The sequence below is a fragment of the Cygnus atratus genome, chromosome 7, assembly GCF_013377495.2.
Source record: "Cygnus atratus isolate AKBS03 ecotype Queensland, Australia chromosome 7, CAtr_DNAZoo_HiC_assembly, whole genome shotgun sequence".
NCBI lineage: Eukaryota > Metazoa > Chordata > Aves > Anseriformes > Anatidae > Cygnus > Cygnus atratus.
The window spans coordinates 32,675,790-32,701,993 of NC_066368.1; the positions used below are offsets into that span (position 1 = coordinate 32,675,790).

Here is a 26,204-nt window from a genome sequence, read left to right on the forward strand (position 1 = left end):
ATCAAAATTGGATTCACCTTCACCACAATATTTTGAAAAATCCACCTGTTTATTTGCTGCTGGATTTGCACATAGAATAGCAGGTAAGCTCTTGAACTGATGGAGAATTGTACCAATTGGGGTACATGACTCCAGATCAAGCCCCAGAACTTTTTGGAGCATTTTTAATTAGAGAAGCGCCCATTATTACCAATTCCTTTTGCTCTGTCTCACCCTATCACATCCCAAGGAGGTGAGGTAAGAGTTTCATATGTAGCTATTCTGGCTATGAGGAAAATGGAAGGATTTGAAATAGTCCTTCAGAGGTAATTCAGAGTAAATTACTAAAAAATAATCATTTTATGCAAATGTTATTTCATATTCACAAACATACACATTTTTCTGTAAACTAGAAAATCACATATTCAGCTAGCAGATTGCTATGCTTGAGTGATCCTGAGATTCAGCACAGCATTAGGGCTAGATATTAAAGTCTCACTTCTGTTTTCTACTACGTGTCAGGCTACAAAGATCTTTAATTCTGTACTCCATAAACGCTTCTATAAAGCCAGTGTAATTTCTGACTTCAGCAAAATAATACCAGCACAAAACCTGTGTCATGCAGTGTCAAAAACAACATCTTGAAGGTGAAATTGTTTAAATCCCCTAGTCTCAAAAGGATAAAGAACATATAATTGTGGTACTTCCAAATTTCCTGGTAGCCACTAATTTTGAACAGGAAAAAATACTCCATACTCTTTGTTGTACAGCAGCGGGAGAATGTTTAGATACTTGCTTATACACCAATGGAAAGAAAAAACTGTAAAAAGGTTGAATTTCCAAAAAGAGTTGATTCTTAATGTATTTTAGAAAAAAAAAAATCATGTATTTTAACATAGGAAAGGGTTGTTACAGCCATCTGCTCTGACCATTTGAGTTATATAGGCAATGGAATTACACAGTAATTCCTGCATTATACCCTCAATTTCTGGTTGACTTACAGCACATTTTCTTTACAAGAATGTAGCTCCATTGTGAGACCATTTACCATTATATTATGGAACTGTATAACAGAAATCAGTCACACGTGTCTGTACAGATAATGACCAGCATGCCTGGAAGATGGAAGTTATCTTTTTTAACTCACCCACACCAGATCATGGAAGTCAAAATACATTTTCAGAGGAAGCAAATGCCTGACTTTAATCCTCAAACTTTTAATTCCAATAGATCTGTCTCAAAAACTTCTGTAAGATCAGTTATTTAGTATGGTTCTGAAGGAAGTGGAATGTTTTCATCTTGGGTAAAAGTCAAATCTAAAGAATAACTCAAATTGGCAATTTAAGAAGGTAAAATGTAAAATGGAAATGTGCCGTTGTGAAATTTTACTCTATGCAAATACCTGACTACCTTCATCAGAGCAAATATAATCTACAGGTTACCCTGCTGCTCTTCTCCTCGTTCTCTTATTCTTTATAAATCAGAAAATTAATTACCCAGAAAATGGCCTCCTGTAGTAGGAAGCTGAACAGGTTTAATGCATAGTTTATATATGGAAATTTAGATGTCAACACCATGACAAATCATTACATAAATATTTTTGCAGTTAGATTTTTCTGCATCTGTCTTCCTAAAAGAATGAGAATAATGCAGATTATCTCAATGATATAGTGGTGTTTTGGTTTAAGGATCTGAACTGCATTTTCAATTTTTTTCTCAGCAACAAATCAATCAAAATGAACAAGGTTATTGTGCTGTATGAGAGAAGCTATCTTGATGCCATCCTTCTTAGAGGAGAGCTATTCACAGTAAGAACATTAAAATGAAGAAAACAGAAATTAAACGGAATTAGGTTTCCCAGCTTCCACCTTGTCATCTGTAAGGGGCCATTTTAAACTCATTCTACTGCTTATTAGGCTATTCTGAATGTTCCTCCCTTACTTTAAGGCTACCATTGTTACTTACTCTAGAAACATTTGATAAAGGCCTTTGCTTCAAGTGAGTCTTGAAAACTACTTTTGCTTTGAAACACATTTCTTCAGTCAGTCTTTAAATTGTCAAGTATCTAATTGGATATACTTGGCACTTTGTAAGGTTCAGCAGCTTTAATAAGAAGTCTGACAATTGAATCCAATAATGCATCTGTATTGAGGTGCTCAAAGCAAAGACTTCTACCATAGGTGTGTGTTAACATAAACAACAGTTTATATAGTGAATATAGCTGTGAGATAGCTATTAAGGCAGTTTCGCAAAATCAGCTACCCAAGATTATTTGTGATTTTGAAAATTCAGATTTGAATTGGTTTGAAGACAGGATAAGGCCTTTGGCCCTTTCCTTCACAGGAAAAGGGATGTTTGACAGATGTCTGCAACATCTCCATGTTGAGTGAGGTTTCACTGCAACTACATTTCCATGAGGAAATTTTCTATCCCACATCAGCCTGACAACTTCATCTTATTAATGGGCAACGAGATGGAAGCCACTTCTTCACAGGGGACAGCAAGGAAATAAATATTCCTACTTATTCTAAACCACTTGAACCCCAGATCAAACACTTGGTAATGACACTTCAAGAACCTTTAATATTTTTTTTCCATGAGTTTGCTTATTTGCTTTTTAAATCAACATACACATTTAGCATCCATAACAGCCTGTGGATGGAGCCCCATAGCTTAACTATATATTGCATGAAAACACATTTCTTTGTTTTCACATGCTTGCTCTGCTCTTATCCTAGGGGGCAGCTGGCACTCTTCCTTGTAATCTCTTCCAGACATGCTGTATCATAGACAGTTGCATGCCCATCTCCCCCATCTCCGGAGCAAGCACAGGAGGTCACAAAGCTTACTTTGTTTGCGCCTCGCTGTCCTTCTCAGCACAGCCTCCTCCATTCGTGCTTTTTCTTCCCTCTCCTTCCAGCGCCTCAGCTGCTCTTCTCTCATTTTGTAGAACAAGATCTGCTTTTGCTCTTCGTTCAGCTCTGCCAGGAGCTCGGGGTCAATATACATATCACGCAAAATTTGCTGCAGCATGACGACTCCAAGAAAAAAAAGAGAGAAACTTGCTCCCAACTATCCTCACTACAGTGACAAAACCCCACGTCCAGCACTCCAGACAGCAACCTGCAGCAAAGGAGCTCTCCCACGCCTGCCTGCCCAGCAAAGGCTCGATTCTTCTTGTTCTGTTCCTCTTCTTGTGGGCATATTCTGCTCCTCTTCTCTTACAGTGCAGAGTTCTCTGCTTATCTCATCCACCAAAAGCAGTGACAGGTGTCAAGTGAAACAGGGGGGAGGAACGGGGAAGGATAAGGAAAAAAAATGAAAGTTCAGGAGAAATAATGATAAGTTCCTTTAGTAGTCCTGACTGCATTCAGGTAAAAATAAAGGATTCTTGACTGAACCCATCATTTTTGATCCCTTGAGTAGAAAGAAATTCAACGTAAAGAAAGTCTCACACTTTCAGCTGAAGTGGTAATACACTCCCAAGGGTCTAAGCATTGCCCTGGGGGTTTAAAGTGATGTCATGGTTAAAGGTATCACCTACACCAACAATATCTATGTCACTTTGGGAACTGATCTCTTCTGATAAGAGAGGAGAAATGAGCTTGCATGTTATTTCCCAGCCTAACCTGTTAACTGGTCTCAAAAGGGTATCAGAGCTCATATTTACCCGGTGCTGACAAATACAGTCATGCAAACTATTTAAAATGCCTTTAAAATTAAAAGATGTAATAAAAGCCACAAGAAGCTTGTTATCACTTTATAAATAGTAAATTAATATTCATTAAACAAGAGTTAGTTCTCAGCAGTTCATGCGGACTATGCAAGTCCTGCTGTTAATTCATTTTCCACTTTGCAACTGGAGAAAGATAGAACACTGCTCTTCAAGCAAATTGTGACCTTTCACTATTCAACAAAGTTTGTACCAAACTCAGCAAAATACTATTTTACAGCAGCAAGGCCAACAGTCAATTGTTGGGCAATGACATGGAAAAAAAAATACACTGAATTCCAGATCCAACTTTCACAGGGCAAATGCCCAGCTCCTCCAGGGGGCCACCTTCTGAGGAGACAACAGATGTGGCCCCTCCGAGCAGTAAAAAAGGAAGAACACACAAGAACACATGCTGAGTGGCATCCCACTGCATGATATTTGCACAAGATACCTCTTCTAATCTCATTTCTGCCATTGGAAGGTGGACTTGGCTGTATGGGGAAAAAACACACTGTGGTGTTAGAGGGATTGGAGCATCACTCCCAGGCCCTTCCTTTGAGGCCAAAGGCATGGCAGTGGAGCAGAATCGCAGAGCAGTCGTCCTCCTTTTCTACTCCTTGTAGTTAAGAATTTTCAGAAGTAAGATATCTAACCTGGGGTAATCGTGGTAGCACAAGATTCTCTGTAGGGAAGGGGAACACAGATGATCCATCCACCATTCACCTACATCATTTTTCATATAAAATATTCTAGCTTAATGCAAATATACGTATCCCCATCCTTCATCAGCAACATTTCCTTACTAATGTGCACAACAGGTGACAGGAAGATGCCTGCTCACTTAATTACCTAATATTATATTACTCATACATTATTGTTTCTTCCTGCTGCTTGCCCACACTGAGACCAGAAATGAAAAGTTCTAAAGCTTCAGTTGTACTCAGCTATCCTACAAAGACAGTGTTCAGGAAGATGATACATAAAACAAAGCGATGCATTTCTCCTGCAGAGAGAGATCAACCAGGGCACGTAACATGCAGGTGCCCCCTAAAGTCTGTCTCCAGGCCTCACCTCAATTCCTGAGCAGAGAAGGACAAAAATCTGGGGCACATTTTCCCCTTTCCCACTCCCCTGGATTTTTCTCTGTTTTCCTTCATTGGGGAAAGGAAAAGGAAGGAGAAGAGGGCAAGGGCCCACAGACATGCCAGTCCCAACTCAAACTAATAACCACATGCATTCAGTCAGACACAGGCCTCTTTCCTCTGCTAGCGAACATAGGAAGTTCCCAGTTACAATGGCAGCAGTCTGTGCCACGCAGTGGCATAGCAGGTGTCTGGGCAGGACTGCATATTCAACGTTATGGCCACGAAGTTAAAAAGAAAATCTAAGAAATTCTGAGAGTGTACTTAGAAAAAAATAAAAGCTTTTGTGTACGAGCTCCTCTGTGTGCCTGTAACAACACTATCCTTTAACTGCATGATTGCGTACCATTTTTCCTCACAAAAAATCCTGCTTTATAGATATGTATGTCTTAAACTCTTATCTGACTTGCATGGTGCTCAAAATCAAAACCTCATACTATTATTGCCCATTCATGTAACGCACTTTTGAAGAGAGCAAAACATTATCATAATATGAGCAGAAAATGCCTTCGATCTAAACTAAATTTCAAGAAAGACACTAGCACATGGAAGCACCAATCCAAAGACTCGACTTGAATGATGCCCTCAGCCAAAGAGGAGTTTCAGATCCCATCATGTTTGTGCTGTACAGAGTGGAGTTCACACACAGGCTGCTTTGCAGTTCAGGATCTCTGTTTTACGCACAGGTTTTGTCTCATAAAAAAATGTTTTAACCTTGCTTTGTTTGTTTGTTGTTTTCTTTAAAGAAATAGAGTCTGGCAAGAAAATACCTAAAGGAAGAAAGACTTTGCTCTCCTTGCTTATTCTATTTTTCTTGGTCAGGTATAGAAGGGGGAGAGCCTGGGGGATTTGGCCTTTCTTCCTCTGCTTTTATTCAATTATACTAGAGCTGTAGCTTCACATTTTGGCACTAATTGAAAAAGACTCGCCTTTGTAAAGGCTTCAGGGCAAGCAGTTTTGCTGTTCTACCCATTTGTCATCTTTCTTATTTTATTTTACTTGACTTCACAGAACAGAAATCAAATCGTGATCACAAGCTATCACAGTGCAAAGAACAAACTCTTCATCAAGGATTATGTGCATTTAACCATGAAAAGAAGCAGGAACCATTTCTGAACAGCATTTAACTGCAGAAGTAGCTCAGAATGGAGATCCAAGATGCAAGACAGCATACAAACAAATTTTTAGGCAACTGCTGGTAATGTTCAATGAGCAATCACACAATAAAAATAGCAAGAGCAGGGAGATGAAATGAATACTTCATGAACGACCCATTGCCTGAAGATTATTTACCCAAAATATCTGAGAACAGTAACCAAATGATTAAGTGGAATTAATTTGTGGGGAAAACATTTATTTATTTTTCTAAAAGGTCACATTTGGAAGTGATATAATCTAATAGCAGCAATGAATCCAATCAACTTCCTCTGTTACAGTCTTTCTTCTTTGTGTTGTATCCTCATTCACAGAGGAAGGAGGAGTCTGGCTTCTCTCGCTGAGAGGTAAACAGGGAGCGAAGCCACATTGTTGCCTGTGTCTTGCTGGTCATCCTGACACACCCCAGTGTGCTAGGGGAGCACACTGGAAGAGAACACTTCTATACTAATATTCTTTCCTACTGTTCTCTTTCTACACTGCTTTTGTCTTCCTGTGGCAGGCATCATTTTAGACTTTAATGCCCTCCTCACATTTGGCCTTTGGTGATCTTTAAAAGTAGACTGTTTTCACAGTCTACTCCCCTTAACAACAACAAATAAAAGAGATGTCTGACTCTATTAAAGTGATAAAAGGGCTGCTTCTCCCTTGGCTACCTCAGTGAACCTGTTGTCTGGACTCAAAATGTTCCTAGCAGCATCCTATGCAAATCCACGACTGAATTTTTAACATAGTACACATGGATTCTTGTTTTATAGTTCAACTATTCTGAAATAATCCAAACAAATAAACCAAGTCCAAATTACCGTGAAGACAGCAGTATGAATTCTCCTAGTTTCTGTGAAAATTTGGAAAACCCACAAGGTCTGAAGCTCAAAAGACAACCTTGAAGAGACAACAAATCTAGTTTTAAAAACTTTCACAGAATCACAGAATCGTCTAGGTTGGAAGAGACCTCCAAGATCACCCAGTCCAACCTCTGACCTAACACTAACAAGTCCTCCACTAAACCATATCGCTAAGCTCAACATCCAAAAGTCTCTTAATGACCTCCAGGGATGGCGACTCAACCACTTCCCTGGGCAGTCCATTCCAATGCCTAACAACCCTTTCAGTAAAGAAGTTCTTCCTAATATCCAACCTAAACCTCCCCTGGCGCAACTTTAGCCCATTCCCCCTCGTCCTGTCACCAGGCACGTGGGAGAATAGACCAACCCCCACCTCGCTACAGCCTCCTTTAAGGTACCTGTAGAGAGCGATAAGGTCTCCCCTGAGCCTCCTCTTCTCCAGGCTAAACAACCCCAGCTCCCTCGGCCGCTCCTTGTAAGACTTGTTCTCCAGACCCCTCACCAGCCTCGTCACCCTTCTCTGGACTCTCTCGAGCACCTTGACATCCTTCTTGTAACAAGGGGCCCAAAACTGAACACAGTACTCGAGGTGCGGCCTCACCAGAGCCGAGTACAGGGGGACAATCACTTCCCTAGACCTGCTGGCCACGCTGCTTCTTATACAAGCCAGGATGCTGTTGGCCTTCTCGGCCACCTGAGCACACTGCTGGCTCATATTCAGCCGACTATCAACCAGTACTCCCAGGTCCTTCTCTGCCAGGCAGCTTTCCAACCACTCATCTCCCAGGCTGTAGCTCTGCTTGGGGTTGTTGCGCCCCAGGTGCAGGACCCGGCACTTGGCCTTGTTGAACTTCATACAGTTGACCTCAGCCCATCGGTCCAGCCTATCCAGATCCTCCTGCAGAGCCTTCCTACCCTCGAGCAGATCAACACACGCACCTAACTTGGTGTCATCTGCAAACTTACTGAGGGTGCACTCGATCCCCTCATCCAGGTCATCGATAAAGATATTAAAGAGGACTGGCCCCAGTACTAAGCCCTGGGGGACTCCACTAGTAACCGGCCTCCAACTGGATTTGGCTCCATTCACCACAACTCTTTGGGCCCGGCCATCCAGCCAGTTTTTAACCCAACAAAGCGTACGCCAGTCCAAGCCACGAGCAGCCAGTTTCTTGAGGAGAATGTTGTGGGAAATGGTGTCAAAAGCCTTACTGAAGTCAAGGTAGACCACATCCACAGCCTTTCCCTCATCCACCAAGCGTGTCACTTGGTCATAGAAGGAGATCAGGTTCGTCATGCAGGACCTGCCTTTCATAAACCCATGCTGACTGGGCCTGATCGCCTGGTTGCCCTGTAAGTGCCTCGTGATGACACTCAAGATAATCTGCTCCATGAGCTTCCCTGGCACTGAGGTCAAACTAACAGGCCTATAGTTCCCCGGGTCTACCCCCCGGCCCTTCTTATAGATGGGCGTCACATTTGCTAGCTGCCAGTCGACTGGGACCTCTCCTGATAACCAGGACTGCCAATAAATGATGGAAAGCGGCTTGGCCAGCTCCTCCGCCAGTTCTCTCAGTACCCTCGGGTGCATCCCATCCGGCCCCATCGACTTGCGTACATCCAAGTGCTGTAGCAGGTTGCCAAACATTTCCTCGTGGATAGTGAGGGCCACATCCTGCTCCCCATCCCCTTCCACCAGCTCAGGGTACCGGGTATCCAGAGAACAACTGGTCTTGCCGCTAAAGACTGAGGCAAAGAAGGCATTGAGTACCTCAGCTTTTTGCTCATCCCTTGTAACTAAGTTTCCCCCCACATCCAGTAAAGGATGGAGATTCTCCTTAGTCCTCCTTTTTGTGTTGATGTATTTGTAAAAATATTTTTTGTTATCTTTAACGGCAGTAGCCAGATTGAGCTCCAGATGAGCTTTGGCCCTTCTAATTTTGTCCCTGAACAGCCTCGCAACAGCTTTATAGTCCTCGTGAGTGGCCCGCCCTCTTTTCCAAAGATTATAAACCCTCTTTTTTCTCCTAAGCTCGAACCACAACTCTCTGTTCAGCCAGGCCGGTCTTCTTCCGCGCCGGCTCGTCTTTGGGCACGTGGGGACGGACCGCTCCTGTGCCATTAAGATTTCCTTCTTGAAGAGTGCCCAGCCTTCCTGGACTCCTCTGCCCTTCAGAACCTCCTCCCAAGGGACTCTGCCAACCAGTGTCCTGAACAGCTCAAAGTCAGCCCTCCGGAAGTCCAAGACAGCGGTTTTACTGGTCCCCTTCCTAGCTTCACCAAGAATAGAGAATTCTACCATTTCGTGGTCACTCTGCCCAAGACAGCTCCCAACCACCACATCTCCCACCAGTCCGTCACTGTTTGTAAACAGAAGGTTTAGCGGGGCACCTCCCCTGGTAGGCTCTCTAACCAGCTGCGTCAGGAAGCTATCTTCCACGCTCTCCAGAAACCTCCTAGACTGCTTTCTCTGGGCTGTGTTGTGCTTCCAGGATATGCCTGGGAAGTTCAAGTCCCCCACAAGAACAAGCGCTGATGATTTTGCAACTTCTGCCAGCTGCCTGTAGAACTCCTCACCTGTCTCCTCATCCTGGTTCGGCGGTCTATAACAGACCCCCACCAGGATGCTTGCCTTGTTGGCCTTCCCACTGATCCTAACCCACAGAGACTCAACCTTATCAGTCCCAGCCTCAAGTTCCACTAGGAACTTTCTTCCTCTAGGATTTGTTCACATTTTGTAATGGCTAGGCTTAGCAGCTCCAGCCAACCCAGTCAGAAAGCTGAGAAACAGGAAATCAAGTCAGACAAAACATGAATTAAAACCTTCTATTGCAACATAAAATTCTCTCTCTTTCCTTCCTTTCCCAGCCCTAATTAGGATACGGACAAATAATGACTCACAAGAGCAGAGAAATTTGGAGTAAGGGTGCCTGACTGGCGGCACTCTTCATCTTCCCAGCCTTTCTAGGAAATATTTTGAATTGCTTATAAGGACAATGACCTCTCCATTGCTTTTTCATCTTGGTAACCCCTATTTCAATGCTCCAAACTAAGCTAAAATCATTACAGGAAAACATTACATCTCTAGAGCTTATGTGCAAAATAGAAGATTACCACCAATGCAGTTCTGTGCTGGCAGTTGTTACCCTATTATAACTGCCACACAACTTGATGTTCTAATTAGCAGTAGTCTCAGCAAGGAGCTCAGAACTGTTTAAAATTTAATACTGGAGTTTCCTTCAATCTTTAACAGTATCTTCTGGGACTAGACACACATTGTCCCAGTCTCTGGTATAGCATCTTTCTGGATAAGCAATCCTCAGCATTACCACCAGAATTCATCTGCTGGGGAGGGGAAGAAGAGGCATGTGTGGTTTAGTTCCATTTTTTAGTTCAAGTGTTTTAGCTCCACTTTTAAGAAAAGGGGAAAGTGCTTAATCAGCCCAGGCTTGCTCATCTCATCCATTTTCTTCCACACATGCGCATCCTCTATTCCCTCGACTGAACAGCTCACTGGCAATGCTGATGAATGCTGAACCAGCAGAAAGCATTTTCATTTGGATTTTGTAACACAGCCACATAACCTACTTTAGCCATGTCATTTACATAAAAATATTCTGCTATAACCTACATACTACGGGGAAGGAGGGGAATAATACACCTCTCTCCATAAAGAAGGGGATAAAATTAAGGAAGAATAAACAGAAAATGTGGCAACAAAAATGTGACTGCAGTCTGCAGCCTTAATATTTTTTATCTTTTTTTTAATACATATTTTTCTTTTTTTTTTTTTCAAGAGGTAGCAGTGTACAATATGTGTAATTTTTCAAGTCCTGCTGTGTCAGCATCAAAACAAGAACAGTGGAAACTGGAACTGAATGGTGTGGGAGGGGAACGTAAATTAATGTATTTATGAGACCTTCTAAACACCAACAAATCTGTCACTAGAAAAGTAAATACATTAGAGGACTCACCTCAAAAAACCAGTCTTGTGCCTGATTTGCACATTGCTGTCAATTAAAAACTAGAAATAAACAATTGAAAATCATCCCTTCCCCACCTCCTCCATCAGAGATAGGATGTAACAGAACCTGCCTTTTTCCTCCAGTTCCATAGTCAAGTCTGTGGCTCCCTCTAAGGGCTAAAATGAGCTGGGACTCAGGACAAGCTCAGAAAGCTGATTGAAAGTCGACAGCATAATCTGCAGAGGGTTCAGAATGATTAGCAGATCATTTCCCTAGAGCTGCTATTCCATTACAAAGCATCACATAGAGCAAGGATAAGTGTATGTTTTCCAGACCTTCCTTTTCCATACAGGGCTCGTATCAGCAAATCAGACTGTCTAGTGCTTTCAGAGTATGGACTGACTTTGCATGTTTATCATCTTCTCTTTACTTGTTCAAGACTAGCATTTCTATGAGGCACCACCATAAGCCAAACAGGAGGGAAAAAAAAGAAAAAAAAAAGAAAAACTTGAGGTCTCTATAGCAAAATAGGAATGAAATAAATTAAAACTTTGTCTTAAAGAAATGAAAAGCAGAAGATCTGCAAACCAGTAAATGAGAAAATCTATCTTATCATGCTGTCATTCACATAGTTGTATGTGAAGCAATTCTAACTTAGGATTTTAATGCTGCAATGAAGATTTACACTGGCAGGAGTCTCACCAGATAGCTGTGTTTGGTTTATTGTGTTTTTTTCTTTTTCTCCCCAAGATTCGAATCTCTTACACCTCAGCCTCCTGCAAAAATTAGACAATCCCAAAGACAGATAGCACTGACAACAGGGAAAGAAAATATATGAGAACTAACACTGAAAAAGTAGTATTTGAAGTCCGGAGATGCAGACTATAGAGTGATCTGTATTATCCTACTCTCCTAAGGTTAATTCTCTCTCTGTACTCTGCACCACCACTTGCCCTTCAGAAGTCACATCAGTGATTTTTGCCTAGCAGCATGGCAATCCTCCCCAGCAAGATTACACTAGGTCTATCCCTTTGTGTTCAGTGCTACAGCTGTTGTACACACGATTACGCTGGAGCCTGTAATGCCTCCATGGTTCAGCACAATTTATCAAAGATTTGAGAAGCTGGGTAGAAAGGGCAGCACTCCAATTTTTCTTCAAGTTGATAGCGGATATTTGGAATTCTGTCCTACATTACCAAGGTCTGAGGTTAACAGAAGTTCGTCAACTTTCATAAGTTTAGACTTGTTTTAATTTTAATGCTTTTATAGCAGTAGAAATGGATACAACCCAAACTAGAACATTACATATGTGATGTTTATTGTTATCAATACCTTCACAATAGCAAGATACAAAGAGCTGGCAAGTCCCATCATAATTTTTCAAATGCAGAATGAAACATCTACCATAAAAACAGATAATCTAAGAGGGAAAGCTAATAAAGTAAACCAAACAGATAAAAAATTCAAGGTTCCTTGAGAAGGTTACCTTGAGAAAACATGGTACATAAGTCTGGAAGCAGCAGTAAGGGTCCTAGAAGTCGCCAGCACTAGAGAGGGAGCCATTCACAGGGAGGAGGCTGAGAAGGAAGGAAAGCACACACACTCCAGTGAACCCAGAGCTCTCAGTGCTCTACTGTCCTCTCACTTGGATTGTCCTGGTGTCTTTGGAATTGTTTACAAACCATTAATCAGACCCTCCGCTACGAGAGGGGTGTATTTGGTTGGCAGACAGCAGGCTCTGCTTAGGAAGCAATTATAGCTCACTAAGTGTCTGTAGGGATCTGCTCTGGCCTTAACATAGACAAAAAGGCCCACCGGCAACAGTCTCCAATGAACTTTAGTTAAAAATATATGCAGAATACAGTGCCCCCTGCTCTCCTATTTACACTCACGTCAGATCCTGATGTTGAACTGCTCTGTATTAAATGCAGCATGTGCTTATCCTGCACACTGCAGTTCAGCTTTGTGCTACTTAAGTACAAAATGCATCAGTCCATCTGTTTCTCAGCAGAAGTCTGCGTAGCTGAGGGAGGCCATCCGTGACTCTTCAAAGCGGAATTGGTTGCCTTTCAACTCCTGATTGATAGGCTCTTCTCGAGGCTCCACACACCTTTCCTTTTTATTGATTTACTTATCCGCCCTCTCTATCTGATCTTTGTAACAAACTCTTAACCCAGGGTGAGACTTTAAGTACAGGCAGCTACCTAAAGAATACTGGTATGGTCTGCTCTTCTCTTCCCTATCCCTCAGCACACACCTGCCTGCATAACCACAGGCTACGTACCTTTAAGAAGGAATTTAATATTATCCTTTACATGAATTATTCACTTTGTGTATCTGCAAAGCCCAAGAGACCCTTGGATTCCATGACCTAATTGCTACACAAAATTATTCCAGAGTTTGGTACATTTTCAATGAAATCCATTACAATGAGCTACCCAAGAGATATCACATTCTAAATTATGTGAGTTCCTTCTCTCAGATATGTATTAACTTATGAAGATGCTCACTAAGTTCACCTTTTTCCATCTAACTGTAAGTGCATCAAAATGTATCATGTGAGACCTAATTTTCTTTAATATACTCCCTGGTACAATTTATCTGCATTATGTATAATGCTGCAGTTATATCATATCAACTTCACATCATATTAAGACACTGCATTATGGCAGCTAAATTGATTACTGGTGTAATTGAAGGCTACCGATAGCAAAATTTTTAATTGTTTAAATGACTCATCAGCTTTGTATACAAAATTTCTTGCTTTAGTGGCATCATGCAAGTGATTTTCTTTCAGGGCATAGCATTTTGCCTATTTAAGCCACTTCTTATTCTTGTCATCTTTGTTGGCAGTAAAATCCCACAGACTTCATAGGATTTCTTTTGACCCTGGACTCTTGTTTGCAGGACTTCATCAATAATTCAGCTGGCAAGAGCTAACTGCCATTTTTGTTTATTTTTGTTGGGTTTTTTTTGTTTGTTTGTTTGTTTTGTTTTTAATACATATTTCAATATAAAAAGCCAGACTGTTTCTCATTTTCAAGAGTCAGGCAGAGAGCAGATATTTCCACAAAATTTTTTTCCATTATATTGTTCTTTAAAGCCCTTTGAAATTTTCAGCTTCACTTGCTGCCCACCCCTTAAGGTGGTAAATCCTCTACAAGACCCCTAACTTCCTGCAGCAAGCCACATTCAGTACTTTCTGTGTCTTGACACCGAGGTGGCTACTCAAAAGGTTTAAAGATCAATACCTAAGGTATTTTCAAAATCCTTTCTTTTTACCTCATAGCCTTTTTAAGACCTTCTCCATTCCTGTCATAGACTGCGGGATAAAGAACAGCTCAAGACATTGTTGAGACTTTTTTTTCCTGACTGTAATCATCTTCACAGTTTCAAGCCACAAAGCCTGGATTAAGCCTGCTGACTCATTTTCACAATACAAGCCTTAGCAGCTCTGGCATTTCCGTCTGTGTTCCATTCAGCTGACAGAGAAAATACACACTTCAAAGCTCTTTGCAAAATCAAGACAGATCCAAGTTTCACAATAGGGATGTGCCCCATCACACCCGTATGATAGGCATATGAGGTAAAAAGAGCTATATTTCCCCTCATCCCGTCTTCTCTTACCATGTCCTCAGTCGTAACAGGTACCTCCTCATCCTTTTCCAGCAATGCCACTCAATGTAGTTCTTCACGCCCTTGTTTATTTTTTCCTTTCTTCTAAACTTCTGCATTGAGGTTTCCACTGCTGCTTCCCGTGCTAAGCCTCCATCCACTTTTGACAGCTACCTTCTGAGAAAGAGGACCAGTTCGAGTAAATTCACCCTCACTTCTCTCACTTCAAGAGAGGACTGTACTATCCCTGTGGTACCTTTCCTCTCTCCCAACAGGCAGATGAGCCTCCTCTACATTCCCTATGGCTCAAATACGCAAAGGGAACACATCATGTTATATTAAATACACTATACAATATGGCCACAAAATGACTAAGCTACTCATGTGATTGAATAATTTCTTGGAACAGAAACTCTTGTTCTGGAAAAACTACCACTGTACTAATCAAGTTCCTATGAAAAGACACACACCATACGTTGGCCAAATTTTCTAGCTATTCTTGAGTAACAATGGATTCAAGTAGGTTATGGCTGTTGGTCTAGGTCCCCTCTCTCCGTTTACTAAGTCATCTTAAGATACCTATGCACACTCAAGAGGATATTTGGTGATTACCCAAAATAAGATTATCTGCAATTGCTAAACAAGATTATTTTCATGTGTTTACCTTAGAATTCTTTAAGCACCTCTTTAGCTTACCGTAGGGCAGTAAGTCTGCCAACCAGATGGCAGAAAATGCACTACTACTGTTTCACATTTCTCTTCTCTCAATGCTACATGTATGTCTCATCAGCAGATCAGATCTCCCTTTCATTTTCTGTGAAGTACTGAATGACACAAGCTGCTGTCTGCCATCCTCAGAAATCTAGAGGATTGGCTGCTGCAATTCAGTTATCAGAATTTGCTCCTATCATGGCCATATTCATGTTCTTCAGGGCAGTCTTATGTCTGTAATGACTACAGCCTCCAGTTCAAAGTCACTCACAGTTGCCTGCAGGTATATTTTCATTATAGCTAGAATGACTGGAGCTCCATGAAATTTGTTTGCATGTCACTGGTTCACCTCCAGTGACATTTTCAGGAATCTGATGTCTCATACCAAGGCTTATTTACCATACTGCACACCAGTAGCTGCCGTTGTATTTGTTCTTGTCTTCTCTTCTATAGATCACTTGCCCTAACTGCACAACTGAGTTGCTCAGAGATCCCCTCACATCCACACTGCCATGAACTCCAGAAGCCTTAACTAACTGTTCCGCTCTAAACTGAAAAAACAACCACACACAAAAAAGCCCACCTCATTGTTTTTCCCTTAGCCTTCTTTTAGTCCTCTTTCTCGCAACTCCAATAGTCAGGCCAGGCTGGCACAAATCATCCCCTGTGCAGTGTGAGGCCCAGCTCTCCATCCTATCCACAAGGCTGGCCCGTCCTTAGAAGCTGGACTTAGGCTGCCCTTGCTACCTCCCACCAAAACCTATTAGGTGGAAGAGCTCATTTATTCCCTGTGAGACCAAGCAAGTAGATCAGATTAGTTTATGGAAGTAAAGGTGGGGCATTGGGATTTAGTCATTCCTAAATACTCAAAATAGTTCACATAAACCACCATCTGGCTGTCTGAACCATGGAGGTAGACCTGGTCCCTCTAATTTGATGAAATGTGATCTGTTTACTAGAGGAAGAGATTTTAACATTAATACTGTTGAGTTTCAACTGAGACACGCAGTAAGTTGTGTCTTATGGATACAGGCAGTTCCTTTGATTAAATTATCCTGATGATCGTTAGTCTCCTAGTGAGATTACTCATGCACTAACATAAAGCTGAAGGCCCAAGTTATCAGTAAATTTTTCATTTTTCTCTATTGACACCACCACCAGTTCTTTGCAAACCAAATTAAGCATGATTTCTGAGTGTTAGAATACTCCAGTAATTCCTGTGAAGTCGCTTCATTTTCTCCTATGGAATTCAGAAAGGTCATAGAACTATTATTTCCAGCCTTAGGAACAAATGTTACATGGATAACTGGGTGAATTTTTAATGGCCTGTGTTGATCAAGATGATCTAATAGTGCCTTCTGGCTTATTTACTATGAATCTATAAACTCACCCAACAGTCAGACAGACTGTTCCCAAATGGAGTTGTCACTGAATAGCACAAAGGAGTTAGTACTTAAACATGATAACTGCCAGAAGGCACCAGAGTAATGCAGTACTTGGGCTGATAATTTTATTTAGTCTTTACTTTGATCATATAAAGTAATAATCCTTATAACCATAACTATTATAGAAATGAAAACAAAGCAATTTTCTATCCCTCTCTAGGATTTATTGGATTTCCTTGCAGCTTTGTCACCAGCAGAGAGTCCTTCCTTTGTTGGACCAGCTGTTAATGAAAATACAGACTGAAGCAAGCACTTAACTTTATGCAATAAAGGCAACTCTACTAAAAATCAATGGGATTAGCTAGAGTGTGTAATATTAAACAGCTTTGTACGTCACTGAAGAATTGGGATCAGACACTACATCTTTCATGGAAAAAAAAGCCTAGTAAGCAGAAGCATACATGTGGGAGTATTATGTGATATGGAGGTGAAGAGGGAAATGCAGGCCAAATTGTTATCCCCAGTACAGCTCCTCAGAAGCCACAGGGAGCATACAACCAGCTTAGCTAGTTCCCAGAGGACTCCTGTCCCATGGGTCGTGTTGCTCTGTAGTCTGTACAGCAGCTCACAAAAACAAGAAAACAGATCAGCTGAAGGCTGAGCTAGAAGGCATTGGCAGGATGCTATAACACAGGATGCTTATTTGGAGAAAAAAATGCATATATCCATGCCCCTTTGGGCCAAGAAAAGCAGATAGAGCACTAGAACAACCTTGAGGCTACTCTGGGCTACACAGGTATTTGAACTGCCCCAGCTTCACTCCAGGCCCTTCCTACAAAACCCAAGGCTATACACAGAGTTCAGCTATAAAATGAAGACTCTAGATCCTACATATTGTCATTTATCATTTTTTTCTCCTTTATTTACTTCAACTTCTTTTCATATTGATTCCCACAGACATGTTCTCAGACCATATTTCTTCATATTTCTTTAAGTTTTATCACTGTTACAAAAATGCTGCATTAAAACTTTTTATTTTCTGGGAATAAAATCCATCATAGAGCAAGATGGACAATATTTGCATTCTCTAGGAGTGATACTACAGACACTCATTATGTAGAACAGGGACTAAATAGCCTATTTACGAAAAAAAAAGCTGCAGAAAGATGCAGATGGTTGACATAGGAAGTCATTTTAAAGTTACATCTGCATTAAAAAATAGAAGGGGAAAGGAAGAGCTAACAGTGTTAAGAACTGAAAATAAAATTAAGGAAACAGAATATGTCCTGGTTTAATAAGGTGAAATCTCATATTTTACCATAAAAATAGCAATCTGGAATTGCAATAGAGAAAATTCTGCTACAGTGGATCCCTTTGTGACTTAAGGATGTCAAGTGCAGGATACGTAGAAATTCTGAAACCGGAATTTCAACCAAGATCCAGACTGGAATGCAGATGGCCTCCCAGAAACTCACAAAAACTTCCGGACTTCTTATGGCCTATTCTCCTTTTGAATAAGTTCACTTTCGTTTCAGCAGTGGGTTGAATATGAAGGCAGTTCTCAGTTATTCATATATCCCTGTAACTTGCAGCTGTTATATTTCAACAAAATAGCTCACACCATTAACAATACCTGATCTTGTGAGCAAAGACATTTTGTGGTCTTTCGTAAATGTTCAATAAGCAATCATATACCAGGATATATTTCTGTCTGTATACACTCCTTTATCATACAAGTCTTGTAAATACATAAAGCAACACCACACTAAAAAATCTCATAACTTTTTACATGTAAAGATATATTGTTATCACTGAAGTGGAACAAGATGAAGAAAGTCCACAACAATCTCAGAAGAATGCAGGCAGTTCTGAGCATCATAAACACAAAAAGAAAATTCAGAGAGGATATGTGCACATTCGTGTGCACACCACCAGGAAATAAATAAATAAATAAACTTTCTTGTGGATTTACAAAACATTTTACAGGCTATTTTGTGCCCTGCAAAGTCAGAGGTCCAGGTAGCTTCAAATGTTCTGCATGCCTTTTTTAAAATTTCAGTGAATCCTAATGTAAGTTTTTATTTTTCAAGCAGGTTTTATAACACCATAAGCATAATACACCATCCCTTTTCTTCAAACAAAGCAGCTACCGGATTGTTTTATTATTCAAATACTTATTTAAGAATAGACAATCCATATCTCAAATGATTTAGAAGAGTATTTAATCAAGGCTCTGGAAAGTATGGCAAGAAACAAACATGGTTGGGTTCTTTGCATCTTCTAGGCTTCCACCAGGTCAGCTGGAATGATCCTCCAATATCCCTAACAAGGACTACGGTAACTTTCCATATGGCTGAGCTGTAGAATCTGTCTGCTTCCTTCCTTTGATGTTAGAATACTCACAGCCTCATGAGGCATGGAGTTGGGAACAGAGTACCTCAAATCTGAATTGCTCATTTGGTGCTCAATCTGTCTTTTGAGCCTCAACTCTTGGAACTGAAGGGGAAACGGTCTAAATAAACAGTTATTAATGAAAATTAAAGGAAGCAAAACTTCAAATTCTCAGAAGACATCAGAAAATAAGTGATGCTAAAAAATAGTCTTAGCAATGAAGTCCTTCTAATCGCCACTGTAAAATGAAAACCAACAGGATTTCGATGATTTTAGGTAATTGAAAAGAGACATTGGAAACATTGAATATTTCATTAACATTACTTTCTGCAGTCTTGCTCAAATTCTGAAGTCAACTACGTGGTTTCCCTGAGCATGACAGAGATGAAATACCCTAAGTGATAAACATACTAATTGTAGAAAGCAGGATCAGTCTGTCCTTCTGTGTTGTACATGCTGTCACACAAATGGACATAATTAGAGCTGACTGGAACAGTTCTTACTAAATGAAGTTCTGTGAAAGCCTAAATATTTCAGATTTATCAACAAATGTTGTAAAGAAGGGTTAGTTGGGGCTAGGTCTAGGCATAAATGTGAGACATTCCTTGCACTGGCCCTATTACTGAAGTCTTTGATGTACCTGGATGAATTTGCATTTAAAACCTACTCCCAACAAATAGCAGTCAGAACAGAATTTGCCAGTTCCCAACCAGATTTACCAGCAAGGCTGGATACGTATACATAGTCTTCTAATTGAAATCCCAGAGTTTCCGTTCCAGAGATGTCAGAGTACAATTCTATTTTTGTGGAAACAAAAATACAACCCAAATCTTCCCAGTGTAGAAGAAAAATGTCAAAACAAAAAATCTGAAACCACTGTGGTGGTGTGTAGCCAGCTGCTACTGTAACATGTGTTATGAGGCAAATGATGTTTCTACTGAAACAGACAGGAAGAATGAAAAATCTATAGTTAATTTTAAATCTGCCTGGAACACAAAACACGTAGAAAATTTTGCAAATGTACAGCGGCAGAACAGTTCACCTAAATAAGGGATTTGCTCAGTAATTCCCCAGATCACTGATATTCCTTTAACCATTCCTTCTGATACTTCTTTAACCATTCCTTATTTTGTGAAAGGGAATTCAGAATTTTATTAGATTTCTCTCAGAAAATTTCTTGACCAATATCCTAAGGAAAAAAAAAGGATTTAAAAGTCAGTTATATGGAAGGACGTGACATCTCTCAGCCTCAAAAAAAAAAAAAGCTAGGAAACCCATGGAAAGTTAAATTTGTCTCTTTTTTTGTATGAATAAATTACCACAGTAAGGCTATGACAACTTAAGTTTTCACCTATGCTATATATTACAGGCATAGAATCACAGAATGAAAATCTGACCCATAGACATAGTAATAAAGGATTCCTAGGCAAAGAAGGTTGCTCAAGCCATTGATTGCGCTAGTCCTTTGGTCACGCAGATCCACAGCTCTTGTGCCACTGAGCAGAGCTCGGGACCTTACACATTAGGATTGCATAGGTTTTACTACCTTTATGCAATTCACAGTTAGATTTCCAATTCACTATAACCCTGTTAATTTCCTGCTTACTCAGTTAGGCCTCAATATTCCAGGGAGCAAACAAAATGTTAACCCTTTTTTAAGGATGAGCAGACCAAAGGCTGAGAAGAAATGCATCTTTTCACACAGCAAGTCAGAAGCAGCTCTGAATGTGCAAGTCTATATAGCAGCCTTTCAAGCAGCCTGAGGACTTCAACCAGCAGCCCCTGTACAAATCCACCAGACGAGCAAGCTACACTATCACAGTAAAAGTGTGTGCTGGTCAACTATGACCAAAGCACAAAACTGTCAAAGTTGGAGTGAAATTCCCATTTTTAGAGTGTGAATGATCTTCTGGATTGAAACCGCAGCAACTGTTTTGTCCCAGTACTGATCCTTAAAATACAACGGGGAGTGAAGAACAATAAATCCAGATCCTGTATAAATGGAATAGAACTAATTTTACCACACACTAATTTGGCCTTCATCCTGAGACTAACAGTACTTATGACTTTGATAGAGTCGATCTGACTTTTTTCATGACACTGCTACTCCACCATCAAACAAGGCTAGGATTTGTGTTTTGACAACTCTGAGAAATGTTAGCATGTGGGCCTCATAAAATGGTTCACACAGAATAAGGAAACAGAGCAACTTGAATCTTTACATACAAGTTTCCTAACTAAAGTTAAATTTAACCAGGATCACGAACTATCACATCTATTCCTGTCAGTCACTTCTTTGCCTTCCAGAAGCATTTCTTAAAAATGAGAAGTGATGCAATGACTTTTTTCATCTGCCTTTTTTATTTTTTTTAAATATGGGAGTCTCTTTCTGCTCTCCAAAAGCACAGACTTCAGTTCCACCAGGTCTCTGCCACAGAGAAACCCCAGATAAGTTTCTTTGAAGTGAATCAAGGGGTAAGGATGATAATGGTGTTTTGTTGTGTTTTTTTTTCCCCTCAGCTGAAGATACTCAGGCTAACTGCAGGCATATGCTGCTTTTCCATTTTCATTTGCTATTTTTATTCTGTACCAAAGAGAATAAAAATCTGTGGGTGTATGTACATATATTTTTATTGCATCAGCATCACACTAAACAGGAAGCAAAAAAATGGTATATAAAAATTAGAAAGACAAAACTATTCAAAAACAAGCTTGAAGGATCCACGTACTTCATCAATGTATAGAAAAGGACAATACCCTAGCACTGAAATTACAGATTCTATTCTAGTAGTAAAGATGGAACAGGAAAAAAACCCTTAAGTGGTAAATTCAGCTTTTCACACTTAACACATTAATTCACTAAAAGATACCATCCTTTTCTACATCTTAGTTTTAATCTTTTTGGTCAACACTTTTCCTTGTAGAGTTCCCTGATTATTCATTGTCGAAATATGAACATTGAAATGATTACAGAAGAGTTCATAATATCGGGCCCTACTCTTCTCAGTAGATATCCATAAGCAGACTTTCAAAAGTAATTTGATCTTCATCAGAGATGTTCTCAAGAGGTATTCTCTAAGGTCTCAGGCAGTTAATGGTAGGTATAGACACCACCTTCTTCAAGTAAATGATTACTGATGTGTTAAAAACTGCATGGCATTAAATGAATTGTAGACCTGTGATGCTTTGTGCAAAAAGTAGTTTTACAACACAAGAAGATGAAGCCATAATAGTACAAATTTATGGCTTCTATATTTTCATACGACAGGAGGATCCTATTCCAGAGAAAGATAAAACTTAGTGTTGGCATTTGCCAGAGTTAAAGAGAAAAACTTGAAAACACTCACCAAAAGTTTAATCACTCGAAGTCTAAACAGCTTATCTCTACAATGAATAGGGTACAATTACAGAGAAAGTTGTGGTTTGTTTGTTTGTTTTTCAGCCAAGGAAAAGAAAAGTCCAAAGAAATGCCATGGCCAGCTGAACTTCTTTACAATAAACCACTGCTCCAGCTTAATGCAATGCATTTTCAAGGAATTAATTTAAAATCCTGTCCCTACTATAAGCATAAGAGTTACTGCATTTATCTTGGATTAAATGAATTTTCATGACAGGTAAACCAACCTAAGTCAATCTGAAAGTGAAATAAGAGTATTCAGTTGGCCCACTGCTTCAATTTCGTAATTCACAACTAATGAGGCATTTTAATAGACAGACAACTTTTGGTGGCCAAATTCTTCACATAATACGATATTGAAGGTGTATTGGTATAAACTGCTTGAAAAGAAATACCAGTGGCAGCAGCAATTCATATACTTCTTCACTGATAATTCTTCTCTTGCCATCAAGAAATAGTGTCCTGAATTTGAGAACTTGACCATCAGATATATCCCAATACAACACTGACCAAATTGCCAGAACTCCAGACAAGACCCCTAAATACATGCAAATCCAGTTTATATATTATTGCCAGAGTACTCCAGACAAATAATGGCAGTTTGCCCTGGATTTGGGGATATCTGTAGCCCAGTCAGAGCTGTAGTTACAAGAGAATTGTAAGCATCAAGAAATCCCTGACAACAGCATTCTCAAGTCACATCCAACACATGCATGGGAGCATGTACAGTAAGTCCAGAGCACAGTAGATTTGTTTGCTTCTTTCCAGGAAATCTCGGGCAGAACTCCGATATCTGTGACTACTTGTTTTACCAACAAGAATAAATAATAATTTTCATAAGCCAAAAGTTGATCTCTAAGCCTAGTATTTGCTCATATGGCTTCCCCATCAAAGTACTTCAGAGTCTAGTAAGAATTTCAGAGTAGTAAGTCCTTTCAATATCCTATGCACAGCTAGAGAAGCCCAGCAACACTCTGAGAGGACTGCAGCCACCTCTCCCACAGCACCATGTGAAGTTGTGTACTACTCCCTGCCTGACAACATGCTCTCTACCACTCCAAGTCCTACAAAGTCAGGATCTTGCTCCTGACTGCAAAGAATGAGAGGCTTGCCTTGGGTCTTAATGGGATGTTCTAGATCACTTTATTTCTAATTTCTTCCAAAAAAAAGTTTGCTGAAGCATGACCATGGGCCCTAGTTCTACCCTCTGACGTTCTTTGTCCTCTGCTCCAACTCCTCCGCTTTCCCTTCTGTTCTGTTAGGTTTATTTTCATCATAGTTACAGAAATTTCATGCTAAGCAAGTAAGCCGATGATAGTTCCTCTTCTAAAAAATCTTTGATTTTCCCAAAATAACTGCATCCACTAGACCTGTGAACCAGACTAAAATATCACTTCATAAGTATTCAAAGGCAAAGAAGAAAAATGATACCATACATGGAAACACCGTAGATTCCCTGTGTAAAGAGTCTTTAGCAGTCATTTTCTGACATTTTACTGTGATGATCAATACAGGTATCCACTGTCCACTTTTTTCCTGAAGAGGCCAGTTTACCTGAAGCCACAATAAACATTTCCACTTCGCAAAAAAATTAAAACAATAAATTAACCTTCAGATGAGAGATAAATCCCAGTGCAAAGTATTAGGTTAACTACTTAAAGCAATCCATCCATCAAGAAAGAAAAAAATCTCCATTTATTCTAGATCATTTCTTTTACTTCTGCTGAAAAGAAATTCTCGTAGGCACCTGCAGAGAAGATAGCTGCTCCATCTCTTTCAATCCAGTGATGTGCCTAGAAGAGGAGGCATGAACACACCTTGGCTCCCCCAGCAGCAGTCCCTGCTTCATTTCAGAAGCTGCACAGAGGCACAGACCCAGGCAGACTCAGGCCAGCACGCTGGCCCTCTCAGCCCTGCTGGCTACAGCTAATGCCTCTCCTGGGGGCTGCCTCCTCCAAGGAGCACCGCCAAGTCCCCCAGCTGCCTCTGCCATTGGCTCTATCTCAGGTTACTGGCAAGGTGTTTTTTGACTTTTCAGTTTGGTTGTAAACTTTTCTGGAGCAAAAACTGCTCTCGCTGTGCATTTGAACAGCACCTAGCATAGCTGGCACCTGATAGTAGTAAAGACTATTGAGTGTTGTTATACAACAGGTTTACAGGACTATATACAAACAGAAGGAGCATTTTAGCTTGACAGTGCTGTTCTACAAATTTGGATTCCCATCCTGTCTTATTTTGCCATAATCTTTGTAGCTGATTAGTTTGCATATAAAATCACAGTTCATTTGGCACAGGATTTCCATACCTGGCTGCTTGTCAGTGCTTTTTGCAGTATTATGATCTTGTGTTTTCCCATTAGTATTCACTGAGGCATGATGATGAACGACACTGAAGATGAGTTTATCTGATGTGATTTCTTACTTGTCTTCACCAATTTACTGTACACCTCATTTTGTTTCCTTCAGGCTTTTACAAAGGACGGGCACTTTTTTTTTTTTCCATTACCTTTTTATACACATTCATGAGTCTGATCCAGTGTTACTTGAAATCTTTGAAAAGCTCCCATTGACTTCAAAAGGCACTGGAAGCAGCCCCTATACAGGCTGTATGCTTCTGGCTTACCTAATGCCACAGTACCACCTACTCCTCCCCACCATACTTTGTATTACATCTCTTTAAAGGCTTCACCCTTTACCATGTTTGTCCATAACATGCCATCATTTATCCTTCTCCCTTGCATTTCAGAAATGTCACAACCTCTGTCCACGCTGACAGCTTGTGGCAATCCTGCCTAAGAATTGTCAGTACCCTAAACTCCACAGCAGAACCTTTGATACCCAAGAGTGATCAAGAGCCAATTCCTGTTGTAAATCCCTGAGCTGGCAGGAGGGTGTCACTGTTTTGTGACAAGCAACTTAATCCATGACTGATCTCAGTCCCTTTTAAACAGTCAAACACATACCATATTTCTCCAGTATCTGTAGAATACTTTTTCCAAATGTAGTATTGCAAACAAATGATACACAAATAAGTAGTTTTCCCCATTAGGATATGTAATGTAGCAATCTTTACCTTAGGACTTTATTTTCCAATTTACTTGAAACTGCAAAACATGCCAATATGACTGGAGAAAAAAAAAAACAGAATGCATTCAGTTTACCCTCCCTCTCCATAAACACAGCCAAGGGGACCAGCTTTTTAATTATCTAGGAAGAGTCAGTAAAAACTTCCAACCTCCTTAACAAGATCCTCAGGCTCCAAACTCATTATCAGATCACTTTTTTTCTTTAAGAGTCAGCGATTTAAACTCCCTTCAGTGTTATAACCATCACAGTCATTATAGCACCACAGTGCAGCAAAGTTTAGAGCACTACAGACTTGGAGCCCAGTGCTAAATTCACAACCACGACAATACATCGTGCCACACTGGGAAGCTCAATCTGCTTGTCAGAACAATCTTTAAATAGTATTAACAGGCAGACAGTGTTTCCTTAAACTCATGCTACAGCAACGTCAGGGGGCTGTAGCAGATCCTAAAGGGAGCACAGCATGTACTCTGTAAGCCATTCTTGTAACTGCCTTGTATGTTAGAAGCTCAACTATCAAGCAGAATAAAGTGGGCTGAAAAAGGCAACAGAAATAATGTACCTTTTTGAAACTATTGCTTGGAAAATAGTGTGTTTTTTTCCCCATAACAATTACTCCCACCAAAACACAGAACATTTAATAAACATTCTACTTGATCAAAAATAGTAAGGCAGAAGTGGCAACTTCAGACTCTACTGTTATCTTAATGGAATAGAAAACAATACTTTGGCCACATATGCTTCAGTCACATGAACTTGAAGGGTGAGTGAAAAGTAGAAATGATAATTAAGTGAATGTGGATCAGATAAGTTTT

The 26,204-nt window shown here is 40.3% G+C and overlaps 1 protein-coding gene across 2 annotated transcripts in view; it reads right to left on the bottom strand.

Annotated features, from left to right (window-relative positions):
• Positions 1–26,204, bottom strand: part of SH2D4B (SH2 domain containing 4B) — a 119,604-nt gene that overhangs the window by 63,799 nt on the left and 29,601 nt on the right. The window contains exons 3-4 of one of the 2 annotated variants that reach the window (XM_050712099.1): positions 14,432–14,596; positions 2,829–3,017 (exon numbers count right to left, since the gene is read on the bottom strand). In XM_050712099.1, coding sequence (XP_050568056.1) covers positions 2,829–3,012 — 184 coding nt within the window. In that variant the 5' untranslated portion in view covers positions 3,013–3,017; positions 14,432–14,596. Of the gene's footprint in view, positions 1–2,828; positions 3,018–14,431; positions 15,346–26,204 lie in introns of those variants that run through there. The other variant, XM_035544713.2, reaches the window with a different exon arrangement.